The sequence below is a fragment of the Lycorma delicatula genome, chromosome 6, assembly GCF_047948215.1.
Source record: "Lycorma delicatula isolate Av1 chromosome 6, ASM4794821v1, whole genome shotgun sequence".
Classification (NCBI taxonomy): Eukaryota; Metazoa; Arthropoda; class Insecta; order Hemiptera; family Fulgoridae; genus Lycorma; species Lycorma delicatula.
This window is the reverse complement of record NC_134460.1, coordinates 52,196,567-52,216,707: the sequence shown is the minus strand read 5'-3', so window position 1 is coordinate 52,216,707 and position 20,141 is coordinate 52,196,567. Positions and strand designations below refer to the sequence as shown.

At 31.8% G+C, this 20,141-nt stretch overlaps 1 protein-coding gene across 4 annotated transcripts; it reads left to right on the top strand.

Moving 5' to 3' along the window:
- Nucleotides 1–533: 533 nt before the first annotated feature.
- Nucleotides 534–18,602, top strand: Dhrs4 (Dehydrogenase/reductase 4). Of its 4 annotated transcripts, none has more exons than XM_075369870.1 (8): nucleotides 534–925; nucleotides 1,730–1,907; nucleotides 2,007–2,084; nucleotides 4,347–4,493; nucleotides 5,556–5,690; nucleotides 13,305–13,385; nucleotides 14,355–14,465; nucleotides 18,348–18,602. In XM_075369870.1, the coding sequence occupies exons 1-7, from the start codon at nucleotides 789–791 to the stop codon at nucleotides 14,430–14,432; spliced, it is 834 nt and encodes a 277-aa protein (XP_075225985.1). In that variant the 5' UTR covers nucleotides 534–788; the 3' UTR covers nucleotides 14,433–14,465; nucleotides 18,348–18,602. The 4 variants fall into 4 exon arrangements, with proteins under 4 accessions (XP_075225985.1, XP_075225983.1, XP_075225986.1 ...); XM_075369868.1 differs by having other exon boundaries at nucleotides 535–925; nucleotides 14,355–14,410; XM_075369871.1 differs by lacking the exon at nucleotides 13,305–13,385 and having other exon boundaries at nucleotides 536–925.
- The last annotated feature ends 1,539 nt before the right edge of the window (nucleotides 18,603–20,141 follow it).

Here is a 20,141-nt window from a genome sequence, read left to right as displayed (position 1 = left end):
ATACCCAAGAAAGCATTAAATTCATCCAAAATAAGTTAAATACACTCTTGATGTAATTGGAATAATCATTCTTGTACGTTTTTCGGATTATAGTGATTCTTTGGTATTTTAAAAAACTATTACATTTAATTAGCTACTAGCTTAATCTGTAAAATTATTTGTTTACCTTGCGTTTATTTTAGGTAGTCCGACTCTTGTTCCATTTTTTACGACAGGCAATTTTCCCTGAACATGCTTAATTCAGCAAATTAAACTATTTTCTTGAAAACTAACCCCTAACTTTACATGTAAAATTAGTTCAGTTAATAACCTTCAAAATTTCCCTCCATAATATCTAAGTGTTATGTATGTACATAATATGTAGCAGTTAAAGATGCGACTATAAAACTAGAAAATGAGTAAATTTTTTTACTCATAAAAATTAATTATTGTGATTTAATTAAAATATTAGCTGAAATTGTAAAAGATATTCAGCATTACTGAGTTTCACAACTAACCATTAGTATGTTGGTATTACTGTTAGCTGTCATTAATGTCAGCTGGAAACTGAAAGATGACTAAAAGAAAATTGATGTTGCAAAGTTAGGTTAAAATCGAAAGGTTATGTCTTAGAAAGGTTATGTTTTAAATCTCTAAAAACTATATAATGTCCTGAATAAATGAAAGATTCAGTTTACTCGTATATTTTTTAAAAATAATTAATACTGCCGTTTTATATTTTAGACAATTTAGTTCTACCTCTCAAGGTTGTTTACTTTATTCCCCGTTAGTCGTAGTATAACTGTGAAATGCTGAGAGCAGTTCCACGACTCGTTAACCGACCAACTGCAGTAGAAATGGCAGTCAGCAATTTTTCAACGTCTGGAGTACGAAAAACTCGAAAACTAGAAGGAAAAGTAGCAGTGGTAACTGCTTCTACAGATGGGTGAGTAAATAACCGCTTACATGAAGTTTTATATTTTTTAATATTAATTTTTCGTGTCAGGATTTATAATTTTACTCTGCAACAGTAAAAAAGGTTGAAATGTTAATAGGTAAATGCACTATTTTTTGTAGTAAAGTATTTTGTTTGCTTTAAAAGAGTACACTTTTAAAAAATCTTGGATTTTTTGTTTTAATAGGTTATTAAGTTCTAATTTTTTTAATGTTATTAAACTACATTTAAAATTTTAGAACAAATACCAGCACTTGTGTATTTTAGAATTGTGTGCAAGAAAGGTACAGAAAACAGAAAAAAAAAATATATATATATATATATCCCTATTCCTTTTGAAAAACAGTTACATGTGTTTTTTTTTATATAGGAATGTACAATAAAACGCATCTTATTGTTTAAAATATTATTACCTTAACAGCTTTCTGTTGTTTCTTACTCACAGTCCTAAAATTAAAATGCTGGTATTTATTCTAAGCTTTTATATAAAGTGTAAGTAATAGCAGTTTGTGATGAAAGTCTGGTAAATTCATTTAATACCTTTTTTCATAAAAATCCTGTTTTTCTTAAAAATGTAAAAAAAAATACTATGTTTTTGCACAGAATTATTTATCTTTTATTACGGTTTGAGTAGCACATTATCATTATCTCTAGCATGTTATCAGTATTATAATGTATATAATAATAATCTATGTAATGTAGTATCTACCATATTACATGTATTTTTAAATATTTCCTAAATACTGTAATATTTTTTGATTAGATAATACAAATAATTTAATATGATTTTTTTAGAATTGGACTGGCAATAGCAGAAAGACTTGGGGCTGATGGAGCTAGTGTAATGATCAGTAGCCGAAAAGAAAAGAACGTATTAGAAGCTGTGAAAAAATTACAAAGTCAGGGTTATAAAGTTGCTGGAACTGTTTGCCATGTATCTAAAGCATCAGACAGAGAACAAATGTTGAAAGAGGTTGTTTATCATTTTATACTATTTTTATAAAATTGTTTCATTTCTTAACATCTTTGATTATTATTACTACTGTATTTTATATTGTTTTTGTTTCTGTAGGCAGTCAACAAATTTGGCGGCATTGATATTCTTGTCTCCAATGCAGCAGTAAATCCTGCAGTTGGATCAGTGTTTGATGTAAGTTAAAATTATTTTTGTTGAAAATATCTTAAGAAATAGTTCTCTCTTGCATATTAAAAATACTATATATAATTGTAAATTATAATTAATTGTGATAGTAGTAATTCTATATTTTATTTTAACTCCTTTTAATTTGAATTTAAAACAATATTTTAATATGCGAGATGTATACGACTACTTACAACTTGACTGATTGCTCAGTTTTTGGCAAAATTTTATTGAAACTTTTTCTTGTGTGTTTGCTTGGACATCATGTATTTTAATTTTTTAAACAGAAAAGTGAGCTATAAGGTGTTGATAAAAAAATTATACTTGTGTAACTACACAAAAAATACAGTGTAGGAAGATAAAAAAAAGTACTGTATAGGAAGAACATTACTGTAAGTACTGGTAACTGATAACAATATCTGTTGTTATAAATATTTATGTATTATAATAATCTAATAATATCCAATCACCTTAAATTCTACTTTAAAAAATATTAGGTAACTACCAAATGAGAACAGCATTTACATTTATCCAAGAAAAGATTACTTGCAAATATAAAGTAAAATTTATTTTTAATTATATAAATACATGTCTAAATAAAAACAAATTTATTATATAACCAAATCACAATTTTGTAATACCAAAAAATCATGATGAGAAACTCAACATGCAGTAAAACTTAAAAAAAATTGATTTTTTTTTCTTCAGATTGGAATGACTATTTCATTAAGTAACTATGAAATAAAATTATCTTTTCTGTTACATCGACAACTGCTAATTTCTGCACATTAGTGTTGTGATTATTTTTATACAGTTGGTTGCCCTCTTCTTCACCTTTCAAATTATTTTGTAATTTTCCTGAACCAAATAAAATAACAGCCTGCTTGTTCTTTTTGAACAAAATTTCATTCATAGTACCTTCCCTTTAATACTTTCTAACAGCTTTAAAATACAGTATATTTTTCAAAATGTTTCATAAAAATGTATACTGTAAACAGGATTGCATTGATTTTGGAAAACAAATCAAAACATATCATATATTGCATAAGGTACCAGTTAAATTATGCTACTATCAGTAGTTCATTTTTTGAATTTAAGCTGATTTTTGGATTCACAAAAAAAAATAGTTGAGCCATGAAGGCTTCATCATGGGATGAGAATAAAAATTGTCAGTAATATTATTGAAATAGTAGTGTAAAATCTGTTCCAATTGATGAATATTTTAATGTGTAGGTTATTAAGGCCTGGATTAAAGCATATATAATATGTGAATAATAATCAGCACTTATTGTCCTAAGATGGTAAAATTATTGGCAAAAGTACAACTTTTATTTTTCATTTGTAAATAAATTATAATTACAGATCACCGTGGAGGTCAGTTAACCTCCATAGAATGATAATAGGAAAGGAAAGGGGTGCCTTTAATATGAAAGGATTGAGGTTTGAAACAGGCCTGGCATTTTTTCACACCATATAAAACTTCTGTCTCATACATCCATGACAAGCTTCCAATCATTTATACAAAAAAGTAAACAAATAAATAAAAAGTATTGCTTAATATTTTATCATATTATGACAATTTATAACAGCTATAGTGGCAGTAAGGAATATAGCTTATTCAGTTTGTAATCAGTCGTAGACCTCCCAAACTGATTCATTATTCAACCTCTTTACATGATCTTACTAAAATCAAGTGTAGCAATGGAATTCTATAAAAGTTATTTTATTTTTATTTTGGTATATTTATTTTTACATTTATAAACATTTTAATGAAATATTTAGTCATTTATTACTAAACATAAAGTCAGTAGAATTTCTCATTTTGAAATATATAAATACAAGAATATTTTGTAAACATGCAGTGTACATTAAGCAGGAGTCTGTTTAAAAAATAATAGCTGTCAGAGTGAAGTTGTGGGATCAACAACCATACATTTTACCAGTTGTTAAATTTATAAGTTATTAAGCATATACATTTTTTGTTTTAAGCAGCAAAATTAGACTGTTATTTGGTGTAAATAAATGTTGCATAGACTTTCAGAAATCATATTTTTTAGATTAAAATCAGTAGTAAAGTTATGTGTAGTAAAAGTTTTTTTATGGATATAAAATAGTAAAGCAGTGCAAACATTTATATATACTTTATTTAATATAATGTAAACCTGATTGATTCAAAAGACTACACATCCAGGGTAATTTATATAATTGTAATTAATTATAAATTAATATAATAATGAAATAATTTATATAATGAATTTTTTTTTCTTTCAGTGTCCTGAAGACGCTTGGGATAAAATATTTGAAGTAAATGTTAAAGCCGCTTTTCTTTTATCAAAAGAAGTTTTACCATACATTAGAAAGAGAGGTGGTGGTTCTATAGTTTATATATCTTCTATTTCTGGATATCAGCCTATTAATGCAAGTTTTTTTTTTATTATTAAATGAACTAATTTATAATAATTGTATGTAAACAAAGCAGTATAGTTTTTGAACCTGTTTAGAGTAAATTGATAGTCTTGGTACCTAGTTTAAAAAAACGAATAACCATATACTGCAGTTTAGTAATGTTTTGTTTTATGTAAATTTCTGTAAGGTTATATTTTTTTCAGAACAAATTCTGAAGTTGTAATTCCTCACTCTATCTTCAGTTAAATGTATAGTTTGAATCTTTGTAAAGCTGTTCAGTTATATTTTGCTGCAAAGATTCCCTACTTTGTCAAAAACTGTAGATATTGTTTATTTTTATAAATTTTTGTTTGTTAGAAAAGTTTCTAAGTATATTTGCTATGAGAGTTTTTCTGTTTGTTTAAGCCATCACCCTAGAGAAGTCAAAGTAAGAGATAGATAAATTTTTATTAAAAATAAAAACTTACAAAATAATTTTAGAAAAAAAATGGAAAACCATAAATCAACTTTTATATAAATAAGTCTGAAAAATAAATATAAAATATTCTCAAAATGTATGAAATTAAAAAAAAAAAAATAAACTAAAAATCCTGTAGAAAAAACATTTGCAAAATTTAAAGTAGACATTTGTACATTGTAATTAGGACTCTTTAAGGCAATAAACAAGAATGTACCCAGCAAATTCCCTTAGCCACTATTTGAACCAAATGTCTGCATATCGCACAAATTTTTATAATCTGGCTCAAAAACTAATATTGCTGTCATGTGGATCTGGAAGAACCTTTAATGAATATTTATTAAATATTTTTTATTACATTGCCTCACGACAACAAACATAATATAACATGGCATGTAAAAATGATGATTATGAATAACTAGAAGTTAACAGGATAATGACCATTGTATCAAATTCACATCATATGATCTCAGGTTCTATCAATGAATAGCAAAACAATTCTTTCATGCCTTCATGAAGCAATAAAGTTAATCAGTTGTTTTGTAAGTATTAGAAAGGTAATAGATTTAAAAATTTAATTAAATTGTAAAGCATTTAATTTTTTTTTTTTTTTTCAGTTGCTTGGAGCTTATTCTGTTAGTAAAACTGCTCTTTTTGGATTAACAAAAGCAGGTGCTAATGCTCTTGTAACTGAGAACATCAGAGTAAATTGTGTAGCTCCTGGTCTTATTAAAACAAAGTTTTCTGGTGCGGTAAGTATTTAAATTTTTTGTTTATAATATTTATTAATGAAATATTCTATTTAATTTTTCAAAAAATTTAAACCTTTTACCTGATCATCACATTTTATAAGTATCTTAGAAATATGATTAAACCTTTTAAGAATATTTAAAAGTAAACTAGTTTTTTGGAATACTTTATGGATATATTCTTCATATCCATAAAGATTCAGTCAGATTAAAACTGGACCTATAATTAAACTTCTCTAAATGAAGATGAGTGGGCTGACACAGAGGGATATTGATAATAGAGATGTGGGGAGGGGGATGGACACTCCAGCTGACTTAGTATTTATGAGTCTGGTTAATAGCATAATGTTAGACAAGAGGTTTCATTGTCAGTTCCATAAAATATTTTTGTGCAGTTTGTGTATATGCCACTGTCATGTATCCAACTTTATAATTGGGTCAGCAAATTCAAAGAAAGACATGAAACTGTAGAAAATGAGTCACAATAGGTGTTCAAGGACAAATGTGACCTTGTTGAAGGTGATAGGCATCGTACAGTTGATAAAATTGCTCCGGGTATTATAAGTGGGTATCAGTTGTGGAAGTGCCCATTACTTTATCTCATACCATCTTGGGTTCTGCAAAAATCTGTGCAAAGTGGGTTCCAAGACTTTTGGGCAAAATCTGAAACAGGAAATTTTTCTAAGGTTTCTGAATTAATTTTGATATGAAGGTAATGATTTTTGCATCAGATAGTGATGAGACATGGACGTATCACAACACCCCTAGTTGAAATGAGTACTCACTCATTTCATACTCACTGCATACTCATGCAGTACTCACTGCATACTCATGCAGTGGCATGTCCATCAGCTGGAAAAATCCTGGCAACCATATTTTGGGACTGAAAAAGTGTATTCCTCGTTAATTTTTTCCACATTGTGAATGCTGTGAACTACTCCCAGCTCTTATACAGTGAAAGCTGCCTACAGTAACAAACAATATGTTGCATTACAAATTGCTTTTATATTATACAGCCAGTTACTTTTATATTGGCCATCTGCAGAATGTGATTCTACTTCACAACACCAGGTCTAACAAAGCTGTTAGCATTTGGGATAATTTAAAGGAAAAACCTAAAACATCCCCTACATAGCCCAGATTTTTTTCAGAAATTTCTGTTTCTTGAGCACTGATAGGTCATCAGTTCCAGAGCATTCCAACTCCGTAAGGGAAGACACTTTGTGAGGTTACTGGTCGCCACACAACCCCTCCATTCCAAGCTCTGAGGGGCTTTACTGGAGGTTGTCTTTACCCTGTAACTGATTACATCTCACAGTCATCAGCTAGGCCCCAATCGGGATGCCACCAATGTAAATGCCTCGGCAGACATTTGCACCTGTAAAATACAAATCAAATTTTGCCTTCACGTAGGCTTCAAATGGACATCTTCATATCCAATCAAACGTGATTCCCTCAAACTAACTAACCGAAACCGCAGAAGCACATGCCTAGTCTAAATTTGACAGCACCGTTCATGACTGCAAATGCCTCAGAAAACGAACGAGTTGTAAGTTAAAATCAGTGCTACATTCAGACCAATCAGAATTATGTTTTATGCAACATAGAAATTCAGACCTATACTCAATAAGTCAACCAAATTAGGTCACCTAACAAGTGAAACGTAACCTCACTCTGGTCTGCACAGGAGCCAGGAACAAACCCCACACTCCCATCCAGTTCCATCATGGAGTCCCGTGCTGCATTACCAAGTCACAGTCAGGGACTGCCACTGGTGACATGAAGCCATGCCTCCAGTTGCACAGGCTACCATACCCTGGCAGCATGGCCACCCCCAAAACGAATCACGCACGATATCAATATAACCGTGGCATGATGCCAATGCGCATACTTCCAACCAATCCAATGCCTAGGCTGGAACCCTAGCCAGCCACGATCAGATACCTCGATTAAACTCTATCTGCAGATCTACATACCACAAGGGCATGAAGAAAACCAAACCACTGTGACCACTCCTCTTGGATCATCCAGTTAATATGGAGATCCAGAAAGGAATGTATTCTCTCAAGTTCCGCAATGTTCGACCTCATATTGGGGACCTTATAGAGGACAGGGTCCACTATGTTCGTCTGACAATCTGGATATTGACTTAACTCGCCTGAAAGGCACCATGCTCAGAGAGAAACTGTGTTATATACTGATTGGGAGAAACCCATCTAATCGCACCTAAATCAGACACTATAGGAAATATACCATGCATGTAGCAACCTGTGGGGGGTTTGTTTGTCCCCACCTGACCTGCCAAGACACAAGGCCCCGGTCTTCAATCTCCTGCTTTTGTTCTGATGTCAATAGGTTATTTACCTTGGAAATGTAGCATTGCTTATGCTCATTAGCCAAGATATCTATTGGTTTGACTCCGGCTATAATACAGACTGCCTCTTGCAAGACTGTTCTATGATCGTCTATAACAACCAGCAAGAGGAGTCGCTGGGCACGCAGCAAAATCTCCCCGTAATACCTAAAAGCCAAGCAGTGAGCTCAGACAGGTGCAGCATATAGCCTCACTGACACCTTTCTAAAGGATACGCATGGTATGGTAATTCAACCCCCAATCAGGATGAATGACTACGGATTCCATAAAAAATATCAGTGCTTGTGTTTTACCAATTTCAAGCTGAGTATTTTGCAGATTTTAACAGTTACCTTTTTTTGGCCTTTTTTGCCACATACTGTAGAAGTTCCTTTAACCAAACATTCTCATCAAGGATAACACCAGGTACTTTTGAGCTGCAGTGTAATGAATGGGGAGACCAGCCATCCGCACCCAGATTTGTCAGGAAGCAGCTAATCGGCACTTAAGCAACATCATTGTGGTTTTCTTTGGGTTGAAAGTCATTTTATGTTGGAGACTCCACAGCCGAGTGTCCCACAAGCATGAGCAGCTCGGAACTCTACTTTATTACGCAAATCCCCTTCAATCAGCAGCAGTGCGTCATCAGCATAAGCAATGACATGACAACCTCAAACAGGCAGCATGGAATCGAATTCTGTAATCCAAAGAAGGGGACTCAGAATACTGCCCTGAGGGCATCCGTTAGTTAGGGTCTTATGAACCTCCGAGCTGCTATCACACAGGGAAACAGTCCAGTGGCTGAAATAACTTGAGAACACTTATAATTCATTTCATGTATATTTATATTTCTGCATTTGAAACAGGGTAGAGGCCCACCATAAGTTATTAAATGCCCCGGATACGTCCAGAAAACTCCCCAATACATACTTGCATGAACTAGAAGCTTTAGTGTGGCATCCTCAGTGCTTTTGCCTGGTCGGAAACCATACTGGTTGACCATTTGCAAATGATCAGTGAGCAAACTAACATTAATACGCAAATATAGGACCTTCTCAAAAGCCTTACCAATCACAGGCAAGAGCATTAGTGGACGGTAAGAAGAACTAACATAAGGATCTTTGTCACCACCTTTGAACAACAATATCAAGTCACCGGGCTTCCAACACGCCAGAAAGTGGCTGGCGAAGAGCAACGTATTATAAATTCTATTTAGAGGACCAAGAAGTACTGGAAGCATTCAGACGGGGAGCTCCACTGCGATACAATCATATCTGGGGGCCTCGTGCCATAGCATACTGCATATCACTTGACACACCTCTGCCTCAGTGATCTCAGAAGATTGTATCTTGAAAGCCATAACTTCCCGTCTGACATGCCGGTGTTATGATACCTCACCCATCATAGAGTTATCCGGGAGCAAATCATTCAGCAAAATATTAAGGACATGGTCCTTATCAATTACCACACCCTCACGGGTCAACAAAGCTGAGAAGAGAACATCTTTGCTGCCCTTATACCCAAGGGCTCTATATACAACGTCCCAATGATCTCTATTCACTTGTTCCTGAACAAAGGAAGCAAGGAATTGTGCATCAGTTCCAGAGCATCCCAATCCCATAGGGGAAAACACTCACTTTATGACGCATCTGGTCACCACATCCCAACCCCTTAGGAAGACACCTGCCTAGTGACGTTTTGGTCGTCACAACCCCCCCCCCCCTGCCTATCTTAGTCCTGTTGGGCTTTAATGGGAAATTCGGTCATCACACCACTCTCCCCTCATTCCTAGCCCTGATGGGCTTTAATAGGAGTTGCCTTTCGCCCACTAATGTTTTACATCTCATTGTAATAAGCCAAGTTGGGATGCCACTGATGTGTATGTCTCGGTAGACATTTACATCAGTGTTTTATAAACTCAGCTTTTGCCTTCACTGCAGGCCTCATCCAAACATCTTGAATGTCCTACATCGTTGCCTTCTGAATTAGCTAACCGAGTTCGCAGAAGCACAAATTCCGCACCTAGTTCTAAATTTTATACAGCCATTCATGTGTAAATGTCTCATAAAATTTGAGGCTAAGAATAACAACATACCACCAAAAATGTTGTTCACAACAACAAAATTTGTTCCTAATTCCCTTAGGTAACTAAAGTTCAGTCATACCCCTGATTTTGTCAAGTTTCAGAGCAACAGTGCAGTAGAAGAGGAGTTAGTGTATAATTTTCTCATGATGTTCCAAAAATTTCCCGTTTTCAGCAGTGTAGTTAATGCACAGCCGACTGAGTGAGCCCAATCAGTTTGGTGATACCTGAAAGTGCCTAACCATAACAACACTACTTCATTAATTACATGAGTTAAATTAACTTCATGTGTTTCAATTATTTCTACCTTATTATTAATACATACTAAACCATTCACATGACATGTCCTAATACCTTTTATGAACGGATCCGCTAGCCTCTCCGTTGGGAAAAATGTGTAGAACTTAAGTAGAAATAAATGTTTTGTATTTTCATTCTGTACAAGTAAATGTAAAAAAAAAAATGTCCAGAGTCTCTTAATTGAACAAAAACATAACTATTTATTTATTTAAGTAATTTTCAAATATTATATAGCCTAACAATACCTCTACTCCTACTATTAGATTTTCTGAAGATCAGGTGTTGTAAACAATTTTATACCTTTATGTTGTTTGAATTAAAAGGGTGTTGTCCCAAAAAATTAATCAAATCAATTTTAATTAATTAATGTAATGAAGTTAGTTTTTATCAAATTTTTTATTAGTTTAATCTTTTTTTTAAATTATTTCCAGTTCTTATTAAGTAAAATGTAAATATGATAACTTTTTTATAAGTTAATGAATTTTAATTCACCTGAGTAAATTTTAATCTAAATCCATTGAAATATTACCTTCTGTATTTTTTTTTAACAATGGAGCACTCAGTAATTAATCTTTTCTAAATTTAAACTTGTTTAAATATTTTTGGTAATTGGTTTTTCAGTGCTTCCATAAAAGTGTGTACGTTTTTTAGTATTTACCATCTAAAGTAGTAAAAATTTTAAAACTATTTTTTTTATGTATAGAAATCATATATAGAATTTTTTTTAGAACAGAAAAATCTTCAGTTTCTGTTGGCTCGAAATGATCCACCACATAATTAAGCTCTTATGTAGACATTCTTCACTAAATGAAGTTAACTGAATATTCTTGACTCTCTTAATTAATGGACTTAATTAAATACTCTAGACTCAAGCTTAATTAAAAATCAATCACTAAAAAAAGATCAATTAATGCTAGCATAAGTTTCATAGAATTAAACAAGAAATTATTCGTAACAAAGTAATAAACTTAATGACACATAAATATCATAAAACCTACTTACATAGGTCTGTTCAAAAAATATTGTAAATATCATGAATCCAGATGCGACATAATAATTCAATTGGTTGTGCTTTTGTGGTTACTAATAGAACATACATATTTGGCCTTCCCAGCATCGCCAGTGTTTTTGTTGCAGAGTTGTATATTATTAACAAGGTCTTAAAATATACTTAGCCCAACATTTCTACATGTACTTGTCTGTTCAGATTCCATGAGTGCTTCAGTCTGTTATCTCTGAAATGATTAAGCATAACACAACTGTGAACTTTAGCTGGATCCCTAGTCATATTGGAATTTCAGGCAATGAGCGAGCTGATTGTGCGGCAAAAGAGCCCTGTTTGCAGCCTTCTTTCACTAATTGTGTTGTTCTGAACGATCTTATTTGTTTTCTGAAGAGGGTGGTTCATGATCAGTGGCAAAGTGAATGGAATGCTACCGTTAACAATAAACTTTTTCCAGTTAAGAACACTGTGTCATTGTGGAGCTCTTCAAGTAGGAATAACCGCAGTTTGCAAATTGGGCACACTGAGCTCACTCATAGATATCTAATGACTCAGACACCCATTTGTATTTGCTGTGACTGCCAACGGTGCATCATATCCTTGTGGACTGTGTCTGTGATGCGGCATTTCATCGGAAGTTTAAACTTACAAAATATCTTATGCAAGAATGTATCGATGTTGTCTAATATCATGTTTCTGTCTTTTGGCGTTCAACAATTTCATTGTTTTGTGTTAGATTTTTAATATCGTTTTTATTTTGAATTTAGCAGTCATATAAGTGTTTAAAATGATGTAAAACATCTTTTTTTTTTTGACATAAATTTTCATTGTTAATTTTTAATTGTTTACTATTTATCAAAGTCTTAAACAAGTTAGGATCACAGATTGCACACTCTAGCATCCAAAATAATCTATCGATCCCAAACGAATATATCAATGTGAGCCCACCAGTTTTCCATTATCAAGTGCACACATTATTAATGATGTTGGATTTCTGTTTATTCGTGGCCTACTGTATGTTGTCACTCCTCATTGAAGTTATCTTTGGTCCCAAAAGTCTGCTTAATCTTAAGTTATTTTTAGTTGTCACCAAGCTTTTGGCAGAACTTGATATGGTGGACACATTTTGTCATGCATAAAATAAAAATGTGACAAGCACCTGTTAACTAACTAATACACACAAAAACTACTGGACAACTGATATATTCTATGGGACTACAAAAATTATATGCACATTAAGTGCTAGTGCTGTGCTCTACCAAGATTCATCACTCGCATTCAAATATTTCAGGAAAAAATATGGTTGAATACTTTTTGAACAGATCTTGTATGACAACCTTTCAGGCATACTAACTCACATATGGTAATTACCTCCTAGTTTGTACATATACCAAACTAGCAGGACATGTTTCATGTTCTGAATAGAAAATAGAAACTTGGCAAATGTCTGACGACCTGTTATAATATGAATGTACAATCTAACTTTCAGATGACAAAACACACAATTTATTTCTACAAAGACTTGGAACAGTTACAATACCATTCATTCATTCACATTATTACTAAAACATAATTCCAACTAAACATGTTACTACTATTACTACTCCATGCAAATACTGCAATCATTAGTAACTGCAAATTACATTATTGTTTATGATGCAAACTGCATGAGATAAAAAGGGAAAATGTGTTGTACAATCCAAGGAATTAACTCGTTAACTGCTAAAAAAAATTCATTTTACTGTGCTGTTGGATCCAAATTTTATATATCAATTTCTTCATGTTAAAATGAATTGATAAAAAAAATATATACAGAGTGCTCCACTGTGTCCAAGAAAAGCTGTAATGTTATTTATTAACAATTTTTTTTTGTAATAGGTCTCATCTGTTATTGAACATGGTCTTCTCTACTGGTCACCATTGATGGACACCATAGATACTGATTTGGCAGTACATAATGTAATTTGAATATTAAACTCGTTTAAAATGTGAATGAATAATTATTGAAATAGACAGCGTTGAATAAACTAAAGGCAGTAAATTTAAAGAGAAATTAAAATTAATGTAACTTTGTACTGTAGAAATATAAACTCTGTAACATGAAGACTATCAAGAATTACAGAAATTAATTACATGATTTCAAATAAAAAAATACTATGCTTACAAACTTGAAAAAGTCTGGTGAAAATGCTTAAGAGATGGTAAAAATAGGTAATTATCATGCATGAAAATGTGGCGTAAAAAAATTGTTTTTTTAAAGACAAGTGTAAATAAAAGGATTTATTGCACATTTAAAAGAAAAATTTTCAGATATAAATGATAAATCGAGAGTAATTTACAGAAATTATGTACATTAGTTGTTTTATTTCATTCAGTTTCTCCTAGATTAGTATAGATATTGGAATATTTTATAACCAGCTGTTCTTTATAATTCATTTAATATATTCTTGATCTATTGTTCAAAGAACAGATAAAATAGCAAGAGATGAATTAATTGTTCTTCATAGGATGCAAGTTGTCATACATGTTTATTATACAATAAAAATTATTTCTGATATTGGTTTTAACTTCAGCAATCTGTGGTAAATCTTTAATAATCTGTGATTATGCTGTTTGAGATGTTTTAGTTTAAACATTTAGAATTTGTTGGCGATACAAGTGCGTGCACTGGGAATAGAAAACTTATCATTTAAGCATTAACATGACTGAACCTATTACATTAAAGATATACCTAATTTTCAATTATATTAATTTCTTAATGTCATTCTATCAGTTTATATTCCAATTGTTGTAATATAACATTTTATACAACCAGCTGTCAATAATTCTAAAACTGCATTTTGTATTTTATTGTCTTATATGATAAATTTAATCATGTATATATATATATATATAAAATATATTTTTTTTTTTATTTTTTTTTTTTAGTTACATGAAACAGAAGTGGCTCGAGAAGCTTCACTGAGTTTGATTCCAATGAAAAGGTCTAGTAAATCAGTAATTTAAGGGTTTTTAATTTAAGTTATAAGTTCTTATTAGGTAAAGTATAATGGTTTGGAATTTTTAATATCTTTATGAAAGCTGTTTCATTACATAACTTACAAATTTAATTGAGTTATTTATCACCCACCTTATGGTAAACTGTTATATAGTACCCAGTTAAGTGACAAATATTGTTCGTAGAAAACAAATAAAATAGAGATACAAATATGACCAAATATAATTTTTATGACTTTTATTATTTGAAAATAATAAATGGGGACTACCCCCTTGCACAAAAAAAAAAAATTCAAATAGTACTCTAACATATAATGAACCAATTTCAACAGGCAACATAGCTCTAACACTCAATTCCATAAAGTGTTTATTGGCTCCCAAGAAACAAAAAAGCCCTTGAAAATATTTTTTGCTTTTAAATTAAGGTAGGCTTAAGATCCAACTGGAGTGCAGCGAAGGGATGAGTGCATGTATTATTCTGGAAACACTGATAAATTGAATAAATATGAAGTTGCTATCACGGTTGATAAGAATGTAGACAGGTGTATATCCAAATTTGTTCCTTACTCAGATAGATTCATGTTGATACAGATGCTCTTTCATAAAAGGAATATCAAATTTACACACCTGCAACGGATAAGCCCGATAGAGAAATTGAACAGTTCTACTAAGACTTATGCATTGTTCTGGAAGGCACCAAGGAGTAGGATATTACTATAATCATGAGAGATTTTAATGCGAAAGTGGGGGAGGGTAAAGTGGATGATACTGTTGGAGGCTGTGGACTGGGGGAAGAGGAATTATAAAGGCAACAAGCTTGTAGAATTCTGTCAGACAGGGAGATTCATAGTTGCTAATAAGTACTATAAATTACCCAAGAGAATAATATGGACGTGGAGATCCTCTCAAGACACTGAAGATAGTATAATAAAGAACCGGATTGATTACCTACTTATCAAGAGATGATTCAGACAGAAATAGCATAACATTAGTAAAAACTTACCCAGGAGCTGACATCAGATCAGACCATAACTCTGTAGTTGCTAAAGTACATACCAAGTTTAAAAAGTTAAAATATAAAAGTAAGGAAAATATGATAGCGACTGAGAAACTAAGGGACAAAGGCATCAGAGAGCAAGTGCAGAGAGAGTTAAATATTAAAATTGATTCGGTACAGTACGGGTGATGAATTTGGACACGGAGCATAAATAGAATAACATAAGGGCGGCATTGATTGATGGAAGCAGGGACAGATTGACACCGAATAAGAGGAGGCTGAAACAGAAATGAATGACCCTGAGATAATGCTTCTTATGGAAGAAAGAAGTAAGAACAATGCAAATAAATATAAAGAATTACAAGTGAAGATAGCAAGCAAAGATTAGGGAAGCAAAGGAGAGATGGATTTTGGAAAAGTATGAACACATAGAGGAGCTACAAATGAAATATGACAACCACAATTTGCAAAAGGAAATTAAAGAGCTAACGGTAACAACCAGAAAAAGACAACCCGCTGTTATTAAAGATAAAAGAGGCAAAATCTTGATTGAACCAGCGCAGAAAATTCTACAGTAGAAGGAAAAAACTATTTCAAGATATGAGAATACATGAAAACACCATAAAGGGGCCAAACATCATGAAATAAGTTCTTTGTGTTATAAAAACATTGACAAGCAGTCGGGCCAGATGAAATTCTATGTAAACTCCTGAAACTTATAGATAAAGAACAGCTCGACGTTTTTGTAAACCTTTTTAATGAGGTGTACAGAACTGGAATAATAGCAATGGATAAAATCAACTTTTATAATGTTACCAAAGAAACCAATTGCGAGATAATGCAGTGAATACCGAACTGTTAGCTTGATGAGTCATATACTAAAGGCATTCTTGAAAGTCATCCACAAAAGAATATACAATAAACTGAAGAAGATATTAGTAACACCCAGTTTGGATTTAGGAATGGTTTCGGTACGAGAGAAGCACTATTTGGTTTTATTGTATTAGCTCAGAGGTGCCTAGGTGTGAACCAGGATATGCATATCTGTTTCATAGATTATGAGAAGACTTTTGATAAAGTTCGTCATGATACTCTAATAAGCTTACTTAGACAGCAGAACATCGACTCGTGAGATACAGATTATTGAATTGTTATCCTGGTATCAAATAACTACTATTCAAATAGATAATGATGTTAGAGGAAATACCGATACAAAGAGGAATAAGGCAAGGATGCATTTTGTCTCCCATGCTATTTAATCTCTATTCCAAAGCGATATTCAACGGTCGGCCATTGTCGTCATAACTCAGACATTGAGTGATCTACAGAGAGCAGTTCAAAAGATTTAAGGTGTTAGTATACAGTACAGCCTTAGAATGAACCATAAGATGAAGTACATGGTGATAACTAGATCAGAAATGCCAGGCCCATCTTGGTACTTGGATAACCAACAACATGGACCAAACACTGGAAATTGAAACCCGGATAGAAATAGCCAGAAGCGCATTTCTCAAAATGCATGCTTTCTTGTGTGATGGGCAGGTCAGATTATGTCTGTGGACTAGAATGGTAAAATGTTATGTTTCCTATGCTGCTATATGCTATGGAGGCTAATGTGGTGCTATAGACGCATGCTAAGGATAAGGTGCCAAACATCAAGGTACTAGAGAGTGAGAATAAACAACTTGAGATTACGTCTACAGTACAAGCAGGGAAATTACAGTATGTAGGTCACATAAAAAGGGGAGAGAAGTTCAAGTTGCTCAAGTTCATCATGCTGGGGAAGATAGTGGACAGATTGGGGGGAAGATAGTGGACATTGGGGGGCGTATAATTTAATGGTTGTGTAAAGAAAAATGGTTGCGTTGAGAGAAACATTTGTTAATTCTCTTGTCTATGTGATTTTAAATTTTTTATAAAGTAATTATGCAGATATTAATTATGGTGATGTTAATGCCTGGGAAATATCATTAATATCAATAGAAGTGTTAAATAAAAAAGAAGAAAATCAAAGTTACAAAATACTAGAGAATTTTTTTTCTCATTGCAATAAAGAACCGTGAAAGTGTGTCACAGTTAGTAGTTATTTCCCACAAACAATTGAATATAATAGATGTTTTAAATATAATACTCATAATGAAATGTGAATGCTTCCTTTTTCCCACTGAAATAAAGGTTGCTGTATGGTTAGGAATTATTTTCCGCTAATAAGTAGATTTAATAATGTTGAACATTGGATTGACAAACAAAAATTTTTTTAATTTAATATTCATGTACATTAATTTGAGGTTTTGCCAAGCAAAGATGATTAAATAAAAATGTTTTTCATTTTTGTCATAATTGTCTGTATTTTTGCAGTAAAACATTTACTTCAAGAAAAAAATTAAGCGTGATAAACAATAAACAGTTATCCTAACAAGTGACAGTTTTAAGATTTCAGAGCAGTTCTGTAGATTTAAGAATTAAAATATTTATTCAGTTAAACATGTCATTACATTGGAGAAAGTACAGTGATGAAAAGAATTTTAAATATATGGGACTGACAATCCTTTTCATCAACCCAATATTTGATTAATGAAAATTCAATTAAAAGTTTCTATGAAACTTCATAATGTATTCAGCGAGACAGATCTATAAACATGGAGTCAAAGACATTGAGAGAAACATTAAATATTGAATCTGTACAAATTTGTAAAATATATAAAAGTTCTTCAATAGTATATATATTTTTATATTAATCAAATGACTAGTGGTTAAAAATTTAGCTGTGATTTTATTATACAGGCAATATATATGTATATATATTGGTAATTACTATATTACCAATATAAGTATATTGGCAATACAAATAGTATAGCACTATATTACAATAAAATAGTCTGATTGAGAGTATTAAATATAAATAATTTACACATTCTGTTTTTCAGGTTTGGTGAGCCTAAAGAAATAGCTAGTGTTGTATCTTTTCTTGTATCGGATGATGCATCATATGTAACAGGTGAAACAATAGTTGCTGCTGGTTGTATGCCTTCCAGATTATAAAAATGAACGAATATGTATATTGTAAAAAATTTCTTTGTAGGGCCATTTTTTATTGATTATATTTTTATATGGTACTGGTATATTAATTTTTAGATTCAAATAAATAAGATCTATTATGGTTTTTTTATATATGTAAAGGCCGTTCGGGTTAATTTTTTTCTCATTTTCCTGCTCATATTTTTTTATTTATGGTACAACAAATTTATTTAAAAAGAGTATAGTGGTCCAACAAATTTAATTTTAAGATATGATCTTAAGAAGTACCTTCTTGTAGACCCAACCTCCAAAAAATCAAACAAAATTATTTTTATCTAAAAAAAATATAGCATTACTTTTATATTCCACGTAAGTCATGCACTTCATGAAAAGTGATATCTGTATAAACAGAGAGTCAAGAGAACATATTGTATAAATCTGAAAAATTACCGTACATATAAATATACACAAAAAAGCACTGAATAAAAATTGAACTGGTTTGGCAAAGTTGTACAAGCGAAGCCTAGTGAATAACATTCAGTTTTTAAAAAGTGGAATTATGTGCAAAAATAAAAAGTGCAAAGAAACATCTAAAATAATAAAACAAGCACATGGTGATAAAGCTGTCTTGTTCAAGTGGTTTATTCATCATTATCCAACTTTTGGAGACGATAGATGAAGAAAAAATTAGGTTCTCAGAGAGAGAGACAGACACCATTAACCAGCTGTGTGCCAAGATTGGACTGAATTTATTGCATGCAACTGCCTTTTATAAAGCCAAGAATTGTTTCCTGCTTCACAAAAATCAACCAGCCCGCACAGTGAGATCCATGTATGGCAGCAGCTTTTGGCCAAACAATAGGTGACTGCTGAACCATCCTCCATACTTGCTAGATTAATCCCAATGAAGAGGATAATAAAATTATAACCAAATGTGTAGTAGGTTAAATACAAATAAATGTTTGTGATTTTTTTTTAATATTCTTCGTCCTGTAACTTTGTTTAGACTGTGAGTCCAGAAATGCTTATATTACGATTATTTGCCATTTTGTATACTATTAGGGTACCTAAAGGTTTACTTTTATAAAAATAATGAACATGATCTGTCAGTCCCATTTCAAAATGGCAGCCATGTAAACTTTTTAATTGTTAATATTTTTGCAATCGTTGGTTTATTTATACATTATGTTATTACAAACACAATGGTTAAATGTTTTATGACAAAGAAAATAATACCTTATTTATTCAAATCTTCCCAAATAAAATTAATTACCAATGTAAATTGGAATAATTTTATTAATGTTATTACATAATTAGTGATATTGGAAAAATAATTTGCATTACACGGTTTTTTTTTTTAATGAACAGACCCTGGTTATTAAATAAACTATTTTTTTTTTCAATTATAATTTATTTAACAACAATAAATAAAACATTGGCCTCATATGCAAAAAGTAAACATGACTGTGATCGGGAGACCTTGCAGGCCATGCTACTGGGTGGGCCTCCTCAACAATTCCATTTGCTTGGGTTGCTTTTTTTTGGTAATCTCAAACTTGTAATCTTAACATTCAGCATGAATCAAATTTTGTTGCATGCACTTAGTGAAGTGGAATATCAGCTGTCCAGAAATGTAAAACACCTTTCACAATTGACAGCTTCTGGAAAAATAGAAAAGTGTTCACCCAAAATAAAACTCATAT